This window comes from Tachysurus vachellii, chromosome 5 (assembly GCF_030014155.1).
Source record: "Tachysurus vachellii isolate PV-2020 chromosome 5, HZAU_Pvac_v1, whole genome shotgun sequence".
Taxonomy (NCBI): Eukaryota; Metazoa; Chordata; class Actinopteri; order Siluriformes; family Bagridae; genus Tachysurus; species Tachysurus vachellii.
In genome coordinates, this window is record NC_083464.1 from 15,634,755 (window position 1) to 15,657,682 (window position 22,928).

Consider the following 22,928-nt stretch of genomic DNA (forward strand, 5'->3'; position numbering starts at 1 on the left):
CAGTGTTAGAACATTTGATAGTTGGTATTGAGTACTTTACAAACCCACTTACCTAAGCTGAGCTTAAAAAAAATAACAAAATATATGTTGAACAATAAAAAGTAATGATAGGTAATAAACCAATGATAGGGCGTTGAATTCAGTATAAAATGTACTGATGTGATTTAAGAATTTATTCATGTAATATAAGACTCTGCATAGCACTGACAATACTATTTACATGTAAGGCATAAAGTGTAAAAAAATACAAATAACAAGAACAAAGGGCCTAGTGGAATGGTGCAAATGGCTGACCAAAAATTATAAAAACATCATTGTACAAAAACTGATTCTCAACCCTGAAAAAGCTTTATATATATATATATATATATATATATATATATATATATATATATATATATATATATATATATATATATACAGAGAGAGAAAGAGAGACAGAGAGAGAGAGAGAGAGAGAGAGGGAGAGAGTGAGAGATCAGAAAGCACCAAAATATGCTCTTGTGGAGTAAGTGTGCTTGCCACTTATTTGCATTGTGGACTTGAACACTCTAAATACATTAGAGTCCAAGATTTTCCTTAAAAGTCTTGTGCTAGGACCACATTCATTATTAATAAATGTTAATAGTAATGCATCCGTCCAATTGTGCTGGTTCCTGTGCCCAGGATGTCTGGTTGTCCATTTCTCCAGATCTCCCTGATGATCCTCTCTCTCTCCTCTAAACGTTGGGCTCGTTCAAGCTCCTCTGCTGAGGTAAAAACATTCACATTTCCATCCAATGTGCTATGGTGGTTGGTCATGGGGATCTCTGTGCTGCAGTTGGTAATTGTAGCCTCCACATTTCCTACTTTGTCCTCATTCTCTTCGTCTTCGTCCTCCTCCTCCTCCTCCTCATCACTATCTTCATCTTCATCATCTTCACAAAAGTCCTTCAGCTGTTTTCTCTCTGGAGTGGGTGGTGCAGGCATAGTGCGAGGTTTGCAGGAAATTCGTATTACTAACAGACAAAGGGTAAGCACCAGGCCAAAACACACACCAATGACAAAGTACAGGCCAAATTTCTCAGGATTATCTGAAAAGTGAAAATATACATATATAACTGAGCTTCTTACATTCAATATACTGGTTGATAAAGTGCAATAAATGATTTATTGATAATTGATGATTAATACTAATACAAAACCTTTTATGTGAGCATAGGCAGCAATGCTGTTACTCAAAAGGTCCATCTCTTTCCTTTTAGCGTCCATCCTGACTTTATCTTGAGCTTTCACACCTAATAGGTGAATACATAAACACATTAATTACATTTTATCCAGCATGGAGCCTATCATGGAGACACTGGTTGTGAGTGATATACTCTTGATAGGATTCCAGTCAATTACAGGGCACCATGCACATACTGTACATATTGACCTACAGTAATATATTAAAGCCAGTCTGCCAAGCAGGGAGGAAACTGAAGAACCCGGAGGAAACCCACATACACAGGGAGAACATCTACTTTCACCACACCAATCCACAGCTATTCTTTCATTAGGTGTATTAACCTAATCTCACTGATAGCTGAAAGAGACACACAGACTGTCCCTGATGTGTCCTAAACACTTGTATGTGAGCATCTTATTCTGAGCATATGGGAGTGGAATTTGGGGCTTACAGACAAAAGGGACTTTAATTCAAGTATTCAGTTCTTCAGACCATTGGACACAAGTGAAACATTTTAATCGCGGTCATTGAGGTCACTTTTGGCTGGAGCCAAGAAAAGTACTTTCCTTTACAAAATCTCCATGAATTGTAACCTGTATCTAGAAGGCAGATGAATGGTTATTTGCTGGCTGAATTTTTATTTTTGGACACAATCTACTGACACATCCTCAATGACATACTCCTGTTTCATCAATGGATTGTTTGGTTCCATTGTGTTTTAATCCTGTTCAGGGATTGAATCAATTTCCATATGGTTAACATGCATAAAATCAAGTTTACTATTAACAAATAAAACAACACCCTGCATAACCATGCTTAGAGTGATTTTAGCTTTATTAAGCCAACATGTCTCCATTCCTTTCCCAGATCTATGATGGTAAATTTGGCTCCAGTCCAAACACACTACTAGGGAGATTACGTCACAGGATATGCAGCTTCAGGTCATGTGGTCTTACTGGCAGAGTTTTTAATAGGGGTTATCAAGGACTCTGCTTGCTAGGCCTTACCAGATTTCCTGTCTAACCCTCACACATTTTCCCCATCCATCAGATTCACATAGAATTTCCTACTGATTTTGGCCTTTCTACCCCTACTCACTATTGTTTTCAATGCCCCTCATTGCAGTGCATGGACAGAGAGGCACTGGGGCTCCATTATTAATTCATATGAAATGTATTGCTATGTTGTCAAAACAGCAAATATTAACTATTGCATTTATTCAATACAGTTAAAATTTATTTGTATAGCACATTTAACGGTGGAGGTTGTATCAAAACTTTATAAAAAAGTTTTATATATAGCTTTATCTATACATGTAATTATCTTACTCTTATTATATAAAATTACTCAGCAGCTTTGAAATAAAACTTTTACAATTTCTATTAGAAAATGTGTAAGTTATTACATTTATCCAACCAACCAACCAAATAAAAAAGGTCAAAAGTATGTAAATTTGGCCTTTCACCCTGTCTGGATCTGTTTTTCTAGCATCTGATTGCTTAGGTCCTTCGGATAAAACATGCACAGTTAACATACCACACCACATTCAAAAGCAAACAAATAAGCTGGACTTATGGACATTTCAGGATAAGCCAAAGCCTGAACCCAAACCTACACTGAGAACTTGTAAGATATTATAAAAGAACTATTCCAACATTCATATTCCGGAAAATAGTATATAAAAGCTCAGTAACATTTTTAGTTATGCAGGGAATAATAGTGCCACAATTTTTTCAGTTGCCAGCAATGAGGACAGAAATACAAATCATAGAGCAGCAGGTTCTGTGGAGAATCAAAGTGGTGTTTTATGGTCTGGAGGGGAGCTGATGGGAACTGCCAGCACAAGTTGCTTTAACTGAGCCTTTTGGCTGTACTATTCAGATTTGGATCCTGCTGACTATTGAAAATCTCTGTTTCAGTTTACTCAGTGTTTACTTGAGTGAGAGGTCACCATTGCATCAGGAGAAGTGGAAAGTACATCCTACCAACTCAAGTACATCCTACCATTGTGAATTTGTATATTCTCCTAATAATGAAAGCTAACAAATACACAGAAGTAAAAATACAACACACCATCTTGTTGTCATCTAGTCAGTGGTGTCTATACTGGCACAGATGCTTGCCTACAACAGTGATATTGGAGGCATTACAGAATGCACAGGAAACTACACAGTGAACTATTCAATAAATTAAGGGCTTTTTAAAGATATTTAATTAGACATTTTATTAGGTAAAAGGTCACCAGGTCCCCTGCATAAGGCCGGTAGCAAAAGCTGTATTAGTGGTTGAAGTGATTAAACAAATTGTCATTCATTCATTCACTGATTCATTAATTGATTCATTCATTCATTCATTTATTCATTCATCTTTAGTAACGTATCCTTTATACATCCGTATATTGCAGAGCACAATGCATACAAATTCAAAGACTCAGTCACACCTAGGGGCAATTTAGCGAAGACAATTCACTTACATGAATGTTTTAGGACAATCATAGAATAAGAATAGAACAAGGCAACAATAGAACATGAAAAACCCTCCACATGGTCAGTACCCAAAGCGCAGGATGGAACAGATAACAATGGAATTGTCAGGTGTCAATGCTACCTGCTGCACCACCATACATCAAGCTAACTATATTTCAACCAATTATAGTCAGAAAATGACATTTATAGATTTTTTCAGTTTCTATACTTGAATACTTGTTTGCCAAACTTATATACATTCAAGTTTATATAAATAATGAAGGAATGAGGCTGCACTCCACAGGTCTTGCCATATTTTATTGGCTGGAAATCTTAGATAGCAGTACCTAAATCCTGGGTGGTGCCCTGGTATCTGTAAATGGAAGATAATGGCAGTCAGAGCATTGTTTAAAGTCTAACAAAACACTCATTAACCTTCCCTGATGTTTTGCTTCAGTTTTGTTTTTCCCATGGGAAGGAAATTATTAACAGACCCCTGCTGCCCAACCTTCAGCTAAATAACTGAGGTATAGTCATGGATTTGTCTTGGTTTGACCTAATTTGCTTATGCAGAACAGATGTTGCTACAAGGTTAGAAAACATCTTAACATTGTAATGCAATATGCCCACTCTGATCGATGATATTAAAAAAGAAATAAAACATCAACAGTAAGCTTGATCTTCACTACTCAGTAATTAATATAATCTGTTAAAGTTATCTTTCTCATAACAGCAATATATTAAAAATCAACATGAAAAACAGCCATGACCAAGGTACTATCACTATTCAAATCAGTTCCAAGGCAAACACAGAATAGGTCTCGGGAAAATGCCAGTCTCTATTTTGGATGCTGGGATGTTTGCTTTGTGTGTGAAAGGAGGAGCAGCAGGGGAAGTCCTGGGACTGTCATATCAGGTGATATTTTTGCTGCTTCCCACAATATGAAGACCACAATAGCATTTCCTTCCCCTGTCTACATCCAACACAATGCTGTGACTTTATTTGTGTGTGCTCTGTAAAAAACTATATATATATATATAGCCTTTTTTCTTTCACTTTAGAATTTTGGATTTTGGTGTGAATTATTAAGTTGTCTATATATTTAAAAAGATAAATATATAATTTTATATATTTATATATAATTTTATATATATATATATATATATATATATATATATATATATATATATATATATATATATATATATATATATAAATAAACAACCATAAATTGTTTGTGGGCAGCCTCAAAAAAAGACATATTTCTTCTCTAAGCCACAGAACAGAAGCTCCCCTTTCTAAAGATGCTAAAACAGAGGGCATGAATCATTCAGTAAAGATCTGACCACATGACTCCCTCATAGAGCCATGATAGCCATTATAACTGTGTATAAGTGGAATTTATTCAGTGTGTTAGAATGGTAACTGAATGTAAGAATTATGGTGAAAACTAATGTTTAGTCATTCTTGGTATTTCTGATGCAGTGATATCGCTCTCAAGCACAATGAATTATTTTCTTTATTACTGCAACCACTGAGTTGCTAAAAATATCATATTCCTAATGAGCTATTAGAATTATACATTATATTTGTCATATTATTAGAGTTTGACCTTATAGTACTATCACATTGGAATCTGTATTAAACTTAACTGTTTATTTTAGTTGTAATTTTTTTTCACCATGTATTTGCTGCCCTTCCCTTCTAACAAAAAAAAACATGAAATTGAACATGCAAAGTAAGTATGGCTGAGATTTTATTAAATCTTACATTATAATTAAGTAGTAAGAGAAAACAAATTATCAAACGGTGTACGAATGGTTACGAACTGTTCAGTAGTAGACTATTTGTAGCCATATCCACATGTAGTCTCCTATGTCTTCCACAAGCCAGTTAGAATCATCTGACTACCAACTGAGTTCAAAGCAACTCAATATGTAAGAAACAGCTAAATTGAAGTTCAAGCTTTTGCCTGAAACCACAGTGGTGCTGAGGGTGACTTTCCACTCAATAAACCTGGACACATTTCTGCAACACAAGGACAGACTGTTTTACCTGCAAAAACATTCAGTAGAGGCCCATGGCAGAAGCATTAGATTCATGATTTTCATTTGAATACTTTTACAGTCCTGGCTACTACTGACTGGAGAGAATACAGATCATGCTGCGCTGGTGGTTTGTGGTGGTTCACATACTCTGAGCTCTGCCAGTGGCTTTCTTGTGAGGGTGGTATTTCACTTGGAACCAAGTCAGACATGTGGTTGCCATCAGCTCCTTGACCCTTACACACAAGATGGGGCTGACCCTGAAGCTGCATGGCAGCTGGGTGAGCAGAGACCAAACTAATACTCTGAGACTACTCTGCTCTTTTATACACTTCGTGTCAAACATATACAAAAACTGGGTATGCTTATTTGTAACTCTGGGTCATTAGCTCCCTTTATTTAAAGATTTTTATTTAGCCTTTATTTTACAAGGAAAAGCACATTAAGATTAAAAATCTCTTTTGCAAAAGTGTCCTGGCCAAGATAGACAGCAGCACAGTTCATGCTGGTTTAATAAATAGCAGCCATACATTTGAGCATACACACGAACATCATACAAATGAATCAAATTACAATAATAATAAAATGTATAATGACAAGAGGATCAATATCAGTACATAACCTAATTAAGTAAAGCATCTACAGCCAGATGCTTCTGTCACCAAGCCATTTAAAATTACTTTATAAGCATCCAAAAGGATCAGCTCCTAGCACATCTGGTCTAATATCATATATGTGTCTAGATGAGTGCATATGCATTTTCATTGCATTCTTGTTTCTACATATGACTTTTATGAACAGACATATTTATCATAGGAAATTTAATTTAATTTAATATGAGAAAGACCTGGTATACACCATACAGGATGTGCATTACAATTTATTTATTTATTTATTTTGTAATATTTTTTACAGTTTTTACATTTTTTTATATAATGAGTTAAACATTTGTCTTAAAATGTTCTATGCAAAGACTCTATGGACCACAGTCACAATCCATTGCCAATCCACGATCCATTGCTGCTCCCTGTGGGATGTTGTAGCTTAGTGGTTAAGTTGTTGGACTACTGATTGAATAGTTGTGATTTCAAATCCCAAGACCACCAAGCTGCCACAGCTGGGCCCCTGAATATGGCCCTTAGCCCCTAGTTGCTACGATTTATAAATGAGATGAATGTTAGTTGCTCTGGATAAGGGCATCTACCAAATGCCACAAATATAATGTAATGGGGAGTGAGTCTAGAATACAAAGTGTACAGATCACTGAAGAAGATACACCGATCCGCCTGTCGATCTCCCGCTCCATCCTTCCCTCACTCGTGAACAAGACCCCAAGATACTTAAACTCCTCCACTTGAGGCAGGAGCTCTCCACCAACCTGAAGGGGGCAAGCCACCCTTTTCCAGTTGAGAACCATGGCCTCGGACTTGGAGGTGCTGATTCTCATCCCCGCCGCTTCACACTCGGCTGCAAACCTTCCCAGTGCACGCTGAAGGTCCTGATTTGAGGAAGCCAACAGGACAACATCATCTGCAAAAAGCAGAGACAAAATCCTGTGGTCCCCAAACCGGACTCCCTCCGGCCCCCGACTGCACCTAGAAATCCTGTCCATATAGATAATGAACAGGACCGGTGACAAAGGGCAGCCCTGCCGGAGTCCAACATGCACCGGGAACAAGTCTGACTTACTGCGGGCAATGCGAACCAAACTCCTGCTCCGGTCATATAGGGACCGGACAGCCCTTAGCAGAGGGCCCCGGACCCATACTCCCAGAGCACCCCCCACAGGTCACCATGAGGGACACAGTCGAATGCCTTCTCCAGATCCACAAAGCACATGTGGACTGGTTGGGCAAACTCCCATGAACTCTCCAGCAACCTATACCAGGCGAGGGTATAGAGATGGTCCAGCAACCAGCAACTCTCCAGCAACCAGGCGAGGGTATAGAGATGGTCCAGTGTTCCACGACCAGGACAAAACCCGCATTGTTCCTCCTGAATCCGAGGTTCGACTATCGGCCGAATTCTCCTCTCCAGTACCCTGGCATAGACTTTTCCGGGGAGGCTGAGGAGTGTGATCCCCCTGTAGTTGGAACACACCCTCCGGTCCCCCTTCTTAAACAGAGGGACCACCACCCCAGTCTGCCAGTCCAGAGGCACTGTCCCCAGCCACCACGCGATGTTGCAGAGGCGTGTCAACCAAGACAGCCCCACAACATCCAGAGACTTGAGGTACACAGGGCAGATCTCATCCACCCCCGGTGCCTTGCCACTGAGAAGCTTCTCAACTACCTCAGTGACCTCAGCTTGGGGAATCGACGAGTCCACAACTGAGCCCTCGGCCTCTGCCTCCTCAGTGGAAGACATGTCGGTGGGGTTGAGGAGAACCTCGAAATACTCCCTCCACCGTCCGAGGATGTCCCCAGTCGAAGTCAGCAGATTCCCACTCCCACTGTAAACAGTGTGCGCAGGGCAGTGCTTCCCCCTCCTGAGGCGCAGGACGGTTTGCCAGAATTTCTTCGAGGCCAACCGATAGTCCTTCTCCATGGCCTCACCGAACTCCTCCCAGACCAGAGTTTTTGCCTCCGCGACCACCCGGGGTGAAGCTCGCTTGGCCCTCCGGTACCTATCGGCTGCCTGATCTGGTTGAAGCTTTGCCGGAGGTGGGAGTTGAAGATCTCTCTGACCGGAGACTCTGTCAAACGTTCCCAGCAGACCCTCACAGTACGTTTGGGTCTGCCAAGTCTGTACAACTTCCTCCCCCGCGATCGGATCCAACTCACCACCAGGTGGTGATCAGTTGACAGCTCCGCCCCTCTCTTTACCCGAGTGTCCAAGACATACGGCCGGAGGTCAGATGAAACAACCACAAAGTCAATCATCGACCTCCGACCTAGGGTGTCCTGGTGCCATGTGTACTGATGGACACCCTTATGCTTGTACATGGTGTTCGTTATGGACAAACTGTGACTAGCACAGAAGTCCAATAACAGAACACCACTCGGGTTCAGGTCGGGGGGGGCGTCCCTCCCAAAAACGCCTTTCCAGGTGTCACTGTCGCTGCCCACTTGAGCGTTGAAGTCCCCCAGTAGAACGACGGAGTCCCCGGTCGGAGAACTTTCCAGCACACCTTCCAGAGACGCCAAGAAGGTCGGGTACTCTACACTGCCATTTGGCCCGTAAGCACAAATAACAGTGAGAGACCTATCCCCGACCCGAAGGCGCAGGGAAATAACCCTCTCGTTCACTGGGGTGAACTCCAACACATGGTTGCTGAGCTGGGGGGCTACGAGCAAGCCCACACCAGCCCGCCTCCTCTCACTGTGGGCAACTCCAGAGTAGTAGAGAGTCCAGCCTCTCTCAAGGAGTTGGGTTCCAGAGCCCAAGCTGTGTGTGGAGGCAAGCCCAACTATCTCTAGTCGGTATCTCTCAACCTCCCGCACCAGCTCAGGCTCCTTCCCCCCCAGCGAGGTGACATTCCATGTCCCTAGAGCCAGATTCCGTGTCCGGGGATTGGGTCGCCGAGGCCCCAGCCTTCGACTGCCACCCAATCCACATTGCACCAGTGGTGCACTGTTAACCCAAATCCAGAATATAATGGGAGGAAACTAAAGAGCTCGGTGGAAACCCATGCAGAAAACATGCACAGAAACTCAACACAGAGAATAATGTCAAACTGGAAAGCCGGATGCTGTTAATCTGCAGATAGAGCCTCCCACCTTCCTTTGTAATAGCTTTTCTGATTTGTAAAATTATTTAAAATCTTATATCTAATAGATTTTGGTTAGTCAGTGGCTCCATGAATGATAGATCCTGCGGTCTGCCATATTCACACTTCTAATGTGAATGTCAAAACACCTCACTCCCTTTTCACTCCATGGAGATAGCTACGGATATTTAGCAAATCTTGAATAGGCTTTGCATTCCTCAGTTTATATATCCCCATGGAGACTTGTAACCCAAATCTGACATAAATTTTCCATTAGTCAAATAAATATTATATTTTCCCATCTATTTCACACATGTAAATGGAGTACAACAAATATTAGGAAGAAGGTTATTTGTATGGTCTTGTAGTTACATTTGCAGAGTGAATATCAGGGAAAAGTAACTTCTGGGAATGCCTAGACTCAACTTCCACAAATAGAGCATGGTTTGAACTGCAGATCATTTAGTCTACAGGGGCCACAGAAAAAACACAATATCATAATGTGTTATGCATGTCTTCATATCAGTCTTCATATTAATGAACTACTTCCCTCAAAAGATGATTGACTAGATTTCTTAAACAGTGTAACGATGTATTAATGTAAAATTAGTGGCAATGAAAGCACAATATTTATTTATTTATTTTTATCAGTAACTGCTGGTAAGGATTGCAGTGGATCTAGAGACTATCCCAGGAACACTAGGCATGAGGCAGGAACACACCCTGAATAGGACGCATCACATGGGCACGCCTTTCCAGAAAACCATACAACATGGTGAAAACCAAAGTGGACAAAGTGAGTGCATGCAAAACTGCACATAATAATTTACTGTGTGTTTGGATTACTTTTAATGAAGAAAAACAGTTTGGGGTAGGCTAAAAGCCACCTTCAGGTTCAAAACATGCCACCAGTGAACAAGGATGTTTAGGGCTCAAGGTGAATGTATAACTCTTAAACTTTGTATTAAGGAACGATCTTCTGGTTTTATTCATCTTAGCTCAAGCACATATAATGACATGAGTCAGACGAGGCTGTACAGATGTCAAGATCTCTTTTTCTGGCCACCTTGGTTTGTCACATCATTGAAATCTCACTCACTGTGTGTACAAAAGTGAGGGTGCATTAGCAAGAATGGTGCTAATGGAAGGAATTTAGACAAGCAGTTTAAGAATAAGAACAGATCTATGGGTTATTGAAATCTGCATGAAGCATGTTAAAATCTTGCACCAGAGACAAGCAGTGTGAAATCACACAGTGCTGAGGTTAGGATATGGGTGCTTTCAGAAAGTTGGTTTTGGTACAAGTCAACCATTCCAAAACAAAAAGCAGATGTAGAGCTTATCTCGACTCTTTTATCAGGAAAAAAGAATGTCAAAACAAACAGGGCATTTACATTTAGATTAAATATAAGTGTATAAAAAAGTGATGTACGTTTACATTGTCTCACCATCTGATCTTCTCTTCATATTACCATATTATTAATTCAGATGTAGTAAAGTTTTAACAGAATAATGTTGCAAGATGGAGTACAACACATGCATCTAACATTTCACCAATTTCTAACAGAAATGCAGCGCTTAAAATAACATATATTGGGGCTCTGTGCACTGAACTAAGAGAGATGTTGTGAACACTGCATTTACAAAAGTCAAATCGCATACAACAGTTGTAATTTCAAATCTCTGAATTAACATCAGATTTTATGAACCAAAGTGAAATGTTTCCATGTTTTCTTTCAGAAAAACAAATAATGTTAGAAAAAGGATGTTACATTCATACTGAACTACCTCTAAACACATACAGAACATTACACTAACATGCCAAGAGCCAGTAACACACTTAAAGATAAAAAAAATAAATAAATCACTCACCGTGGAATAACTTTTTTTAATAAATATCCAGCAAATCTTTTTTATCCAGCAATCTAATCCCACAAATTTAGCACTCCATGCAAACACTGTAGTGATTCTCCTAATTGCAACCATCCAGCACTGTTCAATACACTCCTAGTGGAACATCCAATCCATGGTCTTCTCTGTTCTAGGTAAGCATACTTGAAGGGTTTAATTTTGCTTTCCAAGAGCCCAGAGGTGGTGACTTCCTCTAGCGGCTAGACCGTAATGACAGATTTCTCTCCTTCCAAATCGTGCCTCACAAACAGCAGGAAGAGTGTCACATAGCCAGTTAGACAGCAACGGGAGAAAAGGGGAAAAAAGGAGGAACATGTATAAAAATGGGCAGGGTTTGGGAAGAGGGGGAAGGAAAGCAGGGAAGGGGGAGGCTTTTTGTGTTGTTAAGGAAACAGTTAGAAAAAGAAAACCAGAGACCAATTAACTAAGATTTTCCACACCGAATAACATACCCCAGTACAAGGGAATGACTAAAGCATTGACTAAAATGGGTGTGTTCATGTTCAAATGTATTCTGAAATGTAAAAACACAAGCTTTCTTTGTTGTTTTCAACAAAGGCTGTATACATTTTCTCTCCATCTGCTTCAAGCAACAAGTATATCTCTGTAATGAGCCATCGATATCAGGATGAAAACACATTCAAACCAATTGTCCTATCCTTACAAGAGCACAGAAATTATCAGTAAAAATATCCTTAATAATAATAATAATAATAATAATAATAATAATAATAATAATAATAATAATAATAATAATAATGCTCTTCAGGCATATATTTAGAAGCATTTAACTTAACTTGAATGAAAACCTACATAGAAGTGTTAATCTGTGCATATCCACTGTTGCCCCCATGCAGGTTTAAGTGAGACATGAAACCTGACCATTCTTGCCTAAAGTAAGGAGCATGCATGCATGAGCAAGTCCACCTTTGCATCACTCTGAGCTACCTTGCTACCATAATTTAAGCACCACCATTTAAAACAGTCTACAAAGGTCAGGAATAATTATATTTGTTTTGTAAGCAAATGGTTCTTATGAAGATCATTAACTATATTGTTTTATTCCTTGAAATGTCCTTTCTGTAAAGCAAAGTTAAAAGTGCAAGATATTTAATTTTATTGGTTGTAGGATTTATGATGAGACAATATTAGAATAAACACACAAGGATTATACTGGTATGGTCCTATCAAAACACCTTAATTTCCTCCTCAACATATTTTTGGAGCTTGCAGTCAGGTTATAAAAAATACATTTTTTTTTTAAAAAAACCAAGAAGAAGAAAGGAGAGAAATGAAAGGCTCTAACAGTATTTCTCCATTTGTTCCAGGAAAGACATTTCTGGACTTCTCCCTTCCCAATTGCATTCTAAGTTGAAGCTTCTCTTGGCTGGCAAATGTCCACTTGTCCCCAAGGCTGATTTACACTCAAGTAAAATGCTAATGGGGAGTGTGGGTTAAGGGAGATATGAGATAGTCTTGGGGATTTGTGGGCTGTCATGGCTTACTTATCATAAACCCAATGCTCCCTTTTAGAGTCACAGAATGATTGCTTGCGCATTCCTTGTATCTTGACTCTGCTGATGAATATGGAAAGTGGTTTTTGAAAGGAGAAAAAAGAACATTATCTTTCAATACTGTCTACCTGTCTCAGTAAGAGATACAATGAGTGGTGGATGTGGGAGGTGAAACAAGACAGTACTTGTTCATGAGGTTCCAAACCCAAGGTGAAATGAGGTAAATGCTTAACCGGTATATAGGTCTTAAATAAATGAAGGCTTTAGTTAATAATTCCAGAGCAGCAACATATAGTGTGGACTGACTATGATAAATCATCCCTAGGTGTATTTGCATAATGCCCTTTGATGGACTGGTATATCATTCATTGTGTGCCTCATGCTCAGTGCTCCTGATATAGAATTCATATCCCCTAAACCCTGACAAGTATCAAACTGTTATTGAAGATGAATAATGTAATGTAACATAACACTGCATAAAATTACTGCTCTCAGGATCTTCAGTGAAAACATTTAACCTCAATGATTTGTGGTATATTAAAACAAAAAAAGTTTATACATCTGGCACATTGCACCTCTTACTGCAAACTTAAATTCTTAAACTCTACTAAATCTTTAACCATCTACTGCTCTGCAAATTGACCAGTATAATTGTATTTGCAGTGTGCACTGTGAAACAGTAAGAGTGGAACAATGAGTGTGGGATAATAAATCTCTACAAAATGCCAAACATTTGTCGAAGGCTTTCCATTTCTCTACTTAATCAAGAATGCATAAAAATATAAACAAATGCTTTTTCATGGCTCACCTCAACAAACATCAAAATTTCAACATTAGTGCTAATGATGTGGGAGTTTTAGAACATTTTAACCCACAGTCTATTAGGACTGAGATTCCTGGCTCTTTGAACTGAGTTATTTAAAAAACCCACCCAACAAAAATATATCTCTCTACAGTTACAACTGAATATGTCTTATATAAAGAAGCACCAGTTTTTGCCAGTTAACCTCTTTCTCTAGTAAGTCCACTCTTTTCGAAACTTTTGGGTGGAACATGTGTTATTTGGAAGATATCCTGACAGAGGAATGCAACCTTTAAGTAGAATTCATGGCTTGGTGTTCTTAAGAACACAAATATTTTTTCCACTCACATGGATCCCATGTTATTGTAGAAGGAGAGTGAGCTAGTTAAGAGCTCCATGCTGATCTGCTCTCCAATGCTGTTTTTGGTGAACGTAGAAAGAGTCCTGGCATGACTGCTAGGAAATCGAATGCAGAAGGAGAAGTCTGTTTGGTATTAGACAGGAGGGCTAAGACAGGAAATCTCTTAGGGGGACCGATGTGGTCTGTCCATGTTCGGCAATGCTCCCATAGTGCCAAGACTGGACCAGTAAAAGACTTCAGTGTTCTTTCCTTAACGGAGAGAGGAGTGGAATGGAGTGAAGTTTAAATGTGAGTGAGTGTGATGATGGACTGGGAGTGGCAAGGGGCAGCAGGATTACTTAAAATGTTCATCACATTCACAGGCAGGCATGCTTCTCCTGTGCAATGTACTGAAAAAATAAAGTGAAGAAAAGAATACACTCTGACTAGATGTTTATGCAAAATAAAAGAACTGGGCAAGATAAAAAAAAAAGAAATGAACATCACAATTAATCAAGGCAGACAGGCTTATTTAACTAATTATACTGTACATGTGTAGTCATACTGTATAAAGGTTATTTTCCTGTTTGAATACCTTTTAGCTACTAAGCCATTAAAAGAGTTTAACGAAAGTTGATGCTAAAACAGTAATTACAAATGAACAATAAGAGATGGTCCAGTTTCTTTTCTAGGATAATTGCAGACAACCATTTAAAAGAGTAGCCGCTATGTTTGTTATTTTCAAGAACCACAGATTTAAATTAAACTTAGTTATTTTTACAAGGCCCAATAAAAAATCCAGAATAAAATCATTAAAAAGCTTATTCAGTGAGTGGAAAGACATAACCATTTTTGAAGAATAACGCAAGTCTCCTGAGTATATGAAAGCAGAAATATTAATGGTGCCTAGACACAGCACCAAACAGGGAGAAACTACATTTAGCTCTTAATTTTACCCATAGCTGGAACCGACATTTAGAAGACCTAAGATCCATCCCAAATTTGACTATTTTTTAATTCTCTCCATTATCTTATACCGTTAAATGTGCACTCACAGCTAGCATTGCACCACTTTATCTCATATTTTATTTTTTATTTTACTTTGCACTGTACAGATGTCTTGTGATTTTCTCCTTCACGCTAATTGTATATCACAATTATTTATTGTTTTATTGTTTTTTGCTTCGCGAAGCATCTTGGGTTGCCTCCATGTATGAACTGCGCTATACAGATACATTTGGCTAAATACACTGAAATTCCTCACAAAAATTTATTTTTAGCTTCTCTATATTTAAGAGAACTGTTTAGGATTTTATGGAATGTGAATCCTTCATCAGTAGCTTATGTTGATATAATAGTTTAAAGTTTCTGACCTCCAAGAATGTTGACCATGTACTGTTTTTTCCAATCCAGCTTCCAAAAGATTCTTCAGGAAACCTGATTTTGCTCACATAGGCAGGATTATATTTAACAAACAACATTCTATCATCTTATTTCAAAAAGAGATACTGCAACATCGACTGCCAGATTCATGTTTTCAGTAATATAGCTTAGTGTGATATGCCTCATAATGAGAAAAATAATCAGGGATTCTCTTTAGGGGATAGGAAAATCATTAGAGAATTCTCTAAGGTATATATAATCTTCATTTGGTCTCCATGGTGGCCTGCACCTTACATACTAATGATGACCTCTTAACTCTAGGTCATATGTTACTTATAAATATATTTTGTGAGCTTTGTGGTTAGGCAACATTTGAACATTTGTTTGTAAACTATGTTTAGATATTGAAATGAAAAACAATTGTGATTATTGCTATAAAGGGAAAAAATAGCTATCCACACATACAGTAAGTGATACGGAACAAAATACACCAATGTAGATCTAATTGCTAAAGGGTAAAAAGAAAAGAGTGAAGAAGAAGAAACCTTTCAGAACAGTCACATGTGCATCCATAAATGATCATTTTTCTAAGCAGACAGTGGTGCGACAGTGAGTGGGAGTCTTGTGAGGTTCATCCATGCTGTAGGCCAGAGAAAAAAGAGGACTCTGATTCCTGCAACTTAACCACAACTGAGAGTCACTCTTGTCCACATGGAAATCCCAACCATAATGTTTTCTTGCATTCTGATTTGGTTGACATGTAAACATGGTGGTCTGCCAAAATGAATTCGGTCCATGTATATGTTTCAAAATTTCCCATGCTTTCTTGTTTATTGAACACATAAAGGCCAGTAGAAAAATGACTTTTCTCAAGACTTATCACAAATTAGAACTCATTAGGAATTGAGTTTATATTGGCCTTTTGACCTTTTTTTGGTGTCATTATGCTCATTTGTCAACTTTCTTACTATTTTGTTTGATTAATTTTCTCCTTTTGCCCTGCATTACAACAGCTTATATATGTCTACATAAGAGCCAATGGGCTGTCATGGTTATGACTGACAGTGTACAAGCTGGAAAACAAACTTGTATATTCCCACACATCCTGATGACACAGTTCTGCCTGTCATGACTTCATAGCTCAGCGCTCACTCCCAAGGGACATAAGCTGACATTGTAACCATTCATTTCTTTATTTTTCTATTCCAACCTCTTCATTTTGCTCAACTGTTTCCTGGTTTCTTGTTCTTCTGGAAACTATGTTGGGCCTTAATATATAGTTGTTTCTTTAAAAACACACAATAATTTACCAAGAAAGAATGTACACTATAAAAATAAAGTGAGTTTGAGCAGATTGCTTTGTCTTGATTATTGAAAGATGGTATATATATATAATGGCAACAGTGCTAGAAGTTTCTAACCAAAGGCTGCTGTGTAGAGCAATAGAAAAGTGTTTGATTGTATGCTTAAATCCTGAACATGCCAAAACCATCCATTAACAAAATTAGCCATACTGTCTCTTCCCTGTCTATAAGTGCAACACTAGACAGCCGTGGGCATTGTGAGTTCATGCATGCAGAATAGGGCAGAGAGCTTTGCTGTGAATGTGTTACACTGCCCAGTAGTTTAAAAGATGCTGAACACATTCATGTGATAGTGGAGAGTTAGTACTGTGGGGGGAATTGGCAAGACTAAACTAAACTTGGCTTTATACAGTTCTATCTATTGCCATCCAATCATCATCCAGGATTAAAACTATTATTAAAATATGTAAAATCTACTATTTTCCTATTTAAGTGTTGCTTTTAACACATTCCACCCTTCTTCTAGATCTAGAGCATTAGAGGAGGAGTTAATGTTCTGATTTATAACTTATCTTTGAAGCAGTGATGAGAGCTGTGGCTGTCAGATCTGTGATCATGGTAATAACAGGGACACACCAACCCGAGGATAATAGGGGAGAGTGAGAGGAGCAAGGCTAGCAACTTCACTGCATTAGAGCGTTGCCCTCCCCCCCCGAAATCCAGACAAGTTAGAACTCAGACAAAAAGCAGTGCACACATGCATGCACACACACACACACACACAGCTGTGAGCACCTGGAACACCTCTGTGTCAAGCTGTTGTAGTGACCTCGCTCATCACGCTGTCAGTTGCACTGCTGGCCTTGCCCCCTTCCTGCTGACTACCTCTTCATTAAAACAAACATGCTGTTGGAACTGGATCCTGCTCTTTCAGTTGTTAACCCTGTACGAATCAATAATGTTGGGGTTAATGTCTCTTGGGTCCTTCTCCTTAATTAAAACTTAAAGACTCATTAGTAATGCTTGACATGTTTCTGCAGCCAGACTGAAAGCCTAGTGGCTAGCTGATAAGCAACAAAGTAAATGCTTTCAGCAAAAGCCTGGAAATCTATGTTTTAGACAGTACTGACACAAGAACCATAACCAGGACACATAACTGATATTAAAATCTATGTAAAACTTTAACAAAAGAAAAAACAAAGCCACATCAGTGATTACAGAGTCTCTTTGACATGCATGTGTTTTTTAAAAGACATGTGTTGCAAGCTTGCAGTAAACTTTGAATGAGTGAACTGTTGTGTGCAGACAAAATGCTATGCAATTCCGTTAATTGTAGGGAGTAAGCAATTACTTTTGCCCTGGATACAACTCTACCTTATTATTATAATTCTAAAGGGGAAGTACTGTAACCTCACAATGAGGAATTTTGTGGAGTTTTGTTGTTTTAGATGCTGGCACAGCACCAGAGTAAACATTATGCCCCAAATGAACCTTCTGTTTCTGAATATACTCCTTCTCCTCTCTCTTGCACGCAAAAACTCTATAAGTATGTCTACAGTACCAAGAATGGTTAATCATTAGTTGCCCTCTATGCAGACTGTGGCTCTTCACTTACCCAAGCAAGTGCTAACATGTTTACCACTGGTCCAGTTCTTCCACAGTTTACAAAGTTCAAGAGATAATGCTTAGTCATGGACTTACAGATATATGTTGATTATTTAATATAATATTTTATTGTTAGGCAAAGGCCATGTCAATAATACTGGATTTTAACATAAGCTGCATACTAGCACATGAAAACTACCATGAGTGTATATGATGTGGCCTTGCAATAATAATTAGCAATGAAACAGGAAATTATGTAAGAAATAGATAAGAAAATGCTTTACAAAAAAATTAACTATATCTTTTAACAAACAAACAAACAAATAAATCTAAGTAAATAAATCTGACGATAAATAAATATCACATTTAAATGTTAAAAATGCAACAACGCAAATAGATTTTAGCATAAAAATTCTGTTAATTTGTTCAAGCTTGTCACACAAATGATCATTTATAATTATCTGGCATCATATTGTTTTACAATTAAAAAAATCAGTAGTTCGTATGCACTTACATTTCCATTTATTCAGAGGAAATTTATCAATTTATTAAATTTATTTATAGGCATATAGGTACAGATCACTTTGGATACGCCCAAGTGAGTAGTCTAAACACTTTGTAAAATATCAGCTTAGCTATATTGGCTGTGTTTGTAGGATGGCATCTGTAATGAAATGGTTTCCCTTTGTTTAAAGACAACAACAACAGCTAAACTCTAGTAGCCAGACTCTCAACATCTAGAAGAAATCACAAACATTACTATGTATTTGTTATATGAGGTGAGTTATGGGTATCAGTTGTCAGTATTACTTATTAAACTTTGTTCCAAAATAGTGTGATATAGTAAATATTAATATAGAAAGATTATACTCATTGTAATTAGTTTATAGGTTATACACATTGTAAGCAGTTTTTTCTAACACAAAACAAAGAAATGCTGTTCTCTTGCTCACATTAAGGCATTTTGTATTTTTTAAATATTGGATTGGAAAATCCACTGGCTAATGTAATAAAGCTTGTGACATTGGAATGCACAAGTACAGCTCCCTTGAAAAAAAAGCATCTGTTTTGTGTGCAATCTACATTTGTTGTGCCAGTCTGTTTACACTGATTCCTTGGAGTTTGGAACAAAATACTAACACACCATAAATAATCAGCACTGTGAAATCTCTTGAGAATTTGTTTTGTCACAATACTGTGTTTCTTTGTATACTTATTTACAAGAATGACAGCTTACTATTATTTTCCGATCATTGTCATAAGTACCACAAGCACTAAAATAGTCATATGCTGTTTTGTACAAGAACATTGTTTAACACTCATCACAGGCAAGCTGAATTTCATTAGTTACCTCATTCATCTAAGCCAAGAACAGTAATTGGGTTTTAGGTCATGCTGCCAAATTGGTGGGATTTGCAGATTCAGCACTCAGGACTGTAGACGGCTCATTAAACTCAATGACCTGCAACCAAATGTATTTGGAACAGGGTTGTGTGAACAAAAGAAGTGGTGGAATTTGATCATCCCACTAGTCAGTGCAGGCTTTTTGCTCCTAAGCCAAAGCAAGCTCTCTTTACACTCTGCATTCCAAATATGAAGTTGTGGCTTTAGAGTAACGAAGCTGGAGTGTGGAGCCCCCAGTGCTCTCCGACCAAAGAACCCTGCAGATGGTTCCACTCACACACCCCCTCTTCTCATCTGTTACACATCATCATGACACATGATTCCAGAGGTGTAAAAAACAATGCTGGTGTGAGTATGGAGAAAGAACTCATTCATAAGTAGATTATTTGTGCTGGTGGTGTCAGCTTTGAGCAAAATGATATCAATATAATTTACTGCTACCATAAAAACGGGTTTGCTTTATGAGAATGACAAGTAATATGATAAAGGGCAAATGCATAGAGGAATCATGAGAACATTTAGATCTCACAGCGCTAGTGCTGGTAGCGAGGCAAAAATGATCACTCAGCCATTTGGAACTCAGACAGACTTCCTCATGCATCACTGATCCCCAAACTCACTGGCCCAGCACAACTCACTGCCATGTTTCCTCCCGAACCATAACACGCACATGTTTATGACTCAAAAGTTATAAGCCACTAGAGGAAATGTTTTTCTTCTATGCTTTGCTGGAAGGATTAATATAAAGCAAATGCAAAAATAGCATATACACTGAACATTTCTTTCATATTCCATAAACCTAAAAGTCACGCTTCTCCGTGAAGGGCTTAAAGATGTGGACTTTGCCCTCTCTGGGAGAAAAACACAAATTCAGTACAAACATGTAACTAAATTTCCTTTTATATTCCAAAGCAGATATTACGGTAATTGTATTCATGTAGAGGGCCTTATGGCTTCAAAGATTGTAATTTAATTAGTGTATACATGACTGTTTCATGATTTGTAATTCATTGTGTATATAATGCAATTTGAATACTTCTTATTGGTGACTTATCATATGCTTGAACCGAGTTTGAAATTCAGAAATATGGAAAAACTCATCAACTAATTTGCCAGAGATCTCTAGCTATATACACACAAGTATGAACACCACAGTAAGGACAAATCGGCCAAGTCCCATCTTTTTACTCAGAAATAGTTCAAGCATAAAAGTGAGACGTGATCACATTGGGAGTATCTGAGTTCGTGTATGATGTATAAGTACAAATTTTCCACCAATTGTGATCTAACACTCTTCATACAGTGTCAACTGGAATTACAATTGACTATTTTATACTTTACTGTCAAAGCAGTTCAGGCAGCATCATCATCTTTAATTATTTTATTCCATGACACAATTATCATATTTGTCTTTATTTTTTAGCCAAAACAATTATATGTACTGTAGCTTTACTATCATGTACAAATCCCCAGGGTAAAAGAAAACCTATGAAATATGAGGTAATGATTGATGGATTAAAAATTAATCAAAACGCAAAAGTAGCTGGGTAAGTGGCTGCTTTAAAAGATGTGTAAACACAGCTGTCACATTGTCTAAGAGAAAAAATAAAGGGAAAACTTCCTCCCAGCTGCCAAAGCATTATTGACTCTGGCATTTCTCCAGTGTAGATAAAAAGTCATCTCTACAAGCCAACAGAGTTAAATGATATTCCAGAGATTTTCAGGGATAGGCAAAAATACATATTCCCAGGTTATGTCGTACCACAAGACATGCATACACATATGGAAAACAATTCTTTAAAAGTGACTTCCATTTTTATCTCATTTTCTACAACTGAGCAATTGAGGATTAAGGGCCTTGCTTAGGGGCCCAACAGTGGTAACTTGATGGACCTGGGATCCAAGCTTACAATCTTCCAATTGGTAGATCAATGTCTTAACCACTAGGCTTTCGGTATATAGAAGAAAATATAAGGTGCTCATTTTGTTCCTAAACAGGGTTTCATGGTAACAAGTGCTTCTATGCTAAACTGCCTCAGGTTAGTGTAGAGAAAGTCTAGTCAAACGTGGAGACTCTATATATGTGCTGCTTAATCCAGAACAGAAGCTCCTCATACTGACTTTAAAGCATATTTTACACCCGGAACATCTTCTAGCTCCAAATTCAGTTCAGGGCTGAAACCAGGACATGAAGCAGTTTAACAGATGTTATAGTTAAATTATTATTGCTCTGGCTAGCAACAGGGGGGCGCTGCTTTTCTTACTACACAATATGAGATAAAGTGTTTCCATTTTCCCCCAGAGGAGTATTACATCTCAATCCTGGTATTTCTTTTGTGTGCTGACTAATTGTTTGTGCATTTGCTTCAGCTCCATACACAATTCAAAACTTGCTGTTTGGTACTGATTTATAACGGTTTTAAATCCCAGGCTAGCTCTACGTTCTCTGTCTGTTTTATCCCAGTAAAATATTACAAAAACAGCTTAGGCAGACACAAGCTACCTTAAAACGCTACATATTTGGTAGCTGGATTTAATTAAGGCAGGAAGAGATTTTATCAAACTAATACTGAAGATCTTTAACAGATTCCTTACTGTTATTTTTTGCTTCTTAATTTGAACCGTCTGTGAATTCCAGAAGTTTTCTAAAGATATATTGTCCCCATTGCATATTTTAAATATGTGCAATAATTATTTTTTTTCCCAGATTCAGCAACCACATCCCTTTCTAAACGTTAGCATAAGCTGAACAGTGTGTACATAAAACACACTCTCACACACAGCATACATTGCATATAAATCCATTCCAAATTTCAACACAAATGCATTGTATCATCAAACATATCATATTTCAGCCTCCATTCTCACTGTGCTATCAGGCACTCTGCCCAGACAGGGGGAGTTTACAGAATACAAATGCTGGAATATAATGATCGTATTATCACAGAGATGCATTTCCAAGTAATAGTAATGCTATTGTCTCCCAGGACACATTCACCCTCTTCAATGAATCGTAATGGTCAAATTTTAAACGACTAAATTTTAATATTTGACTATAAAAGGGAATGGTAATATGATTACAGTGCCATATCTACAGAAAATCAATGTGTTTTGGAGAAATGTGCAGCCTGTGGGCCCTCAGCATCATCGCCACGGCATGTTTTAAAATGAGTCACACCAGACTATGATTCTAATGTCCTCAGAGACACGGCCTTTATGACAAAATACTGATTTC

At 38.1% G+C, this 22,928-nt stretch overlaps 1 protein-coding gene across 3 annotated transcripts; it reads right to left on the bottom strand.

Moving 5' to 3' along the window:
- Nucleotides 1-394: 394 nt before the first annotated feature.
- On the bottom strand, nucleotides 395-14,268 carry eva1ba (eva-1 homolog Ba (C. elegans)). Of its 3 annotated transcripts, none has more exons than XM_060869981.1 (3): nucleotides 14,006-14,268; nucleotides 1,185-1,277; nucleotides 396-1,073 (listed from the first exon to the last, which is right to left on the bottom strand). In XM_060869981.1, the coding sequence occupies exons 2-3, from the start codon at nucleotides 1,249-1,251 to the stop codon at nucleotides 622-624; spliced, it is 519 nt and encodes a 172-aa protein (XP_060725964.1). In that variant the 5' UTR covers nucleotides 1,252-1,277; nucleotides 14,006-14,268; the 3' UTR covers nucleotides 396-621. The 3 variants fall into 3 exon arrangements, with proteins under 3 accessions (XP_060725965.1, XP_060725964.1, XP_060725963.1); XM_060869980.1 differs by lacking the exon at nucleotides 14,006-14,268 and adding an exon at nucleotides 11,303-11,685 and having other exon boundaries at nucleotides 400-1,073; XM_060869982.1 differs by lacking the exon at nucleotides 14,006-14,268 and having other exon boundaries at nucleotides 395-1,073; nucleotides 1,185-1,272.
- Between the last annotated feature and the right edge of the window lie 8,660 nt (nucleotides 14,269-22,928).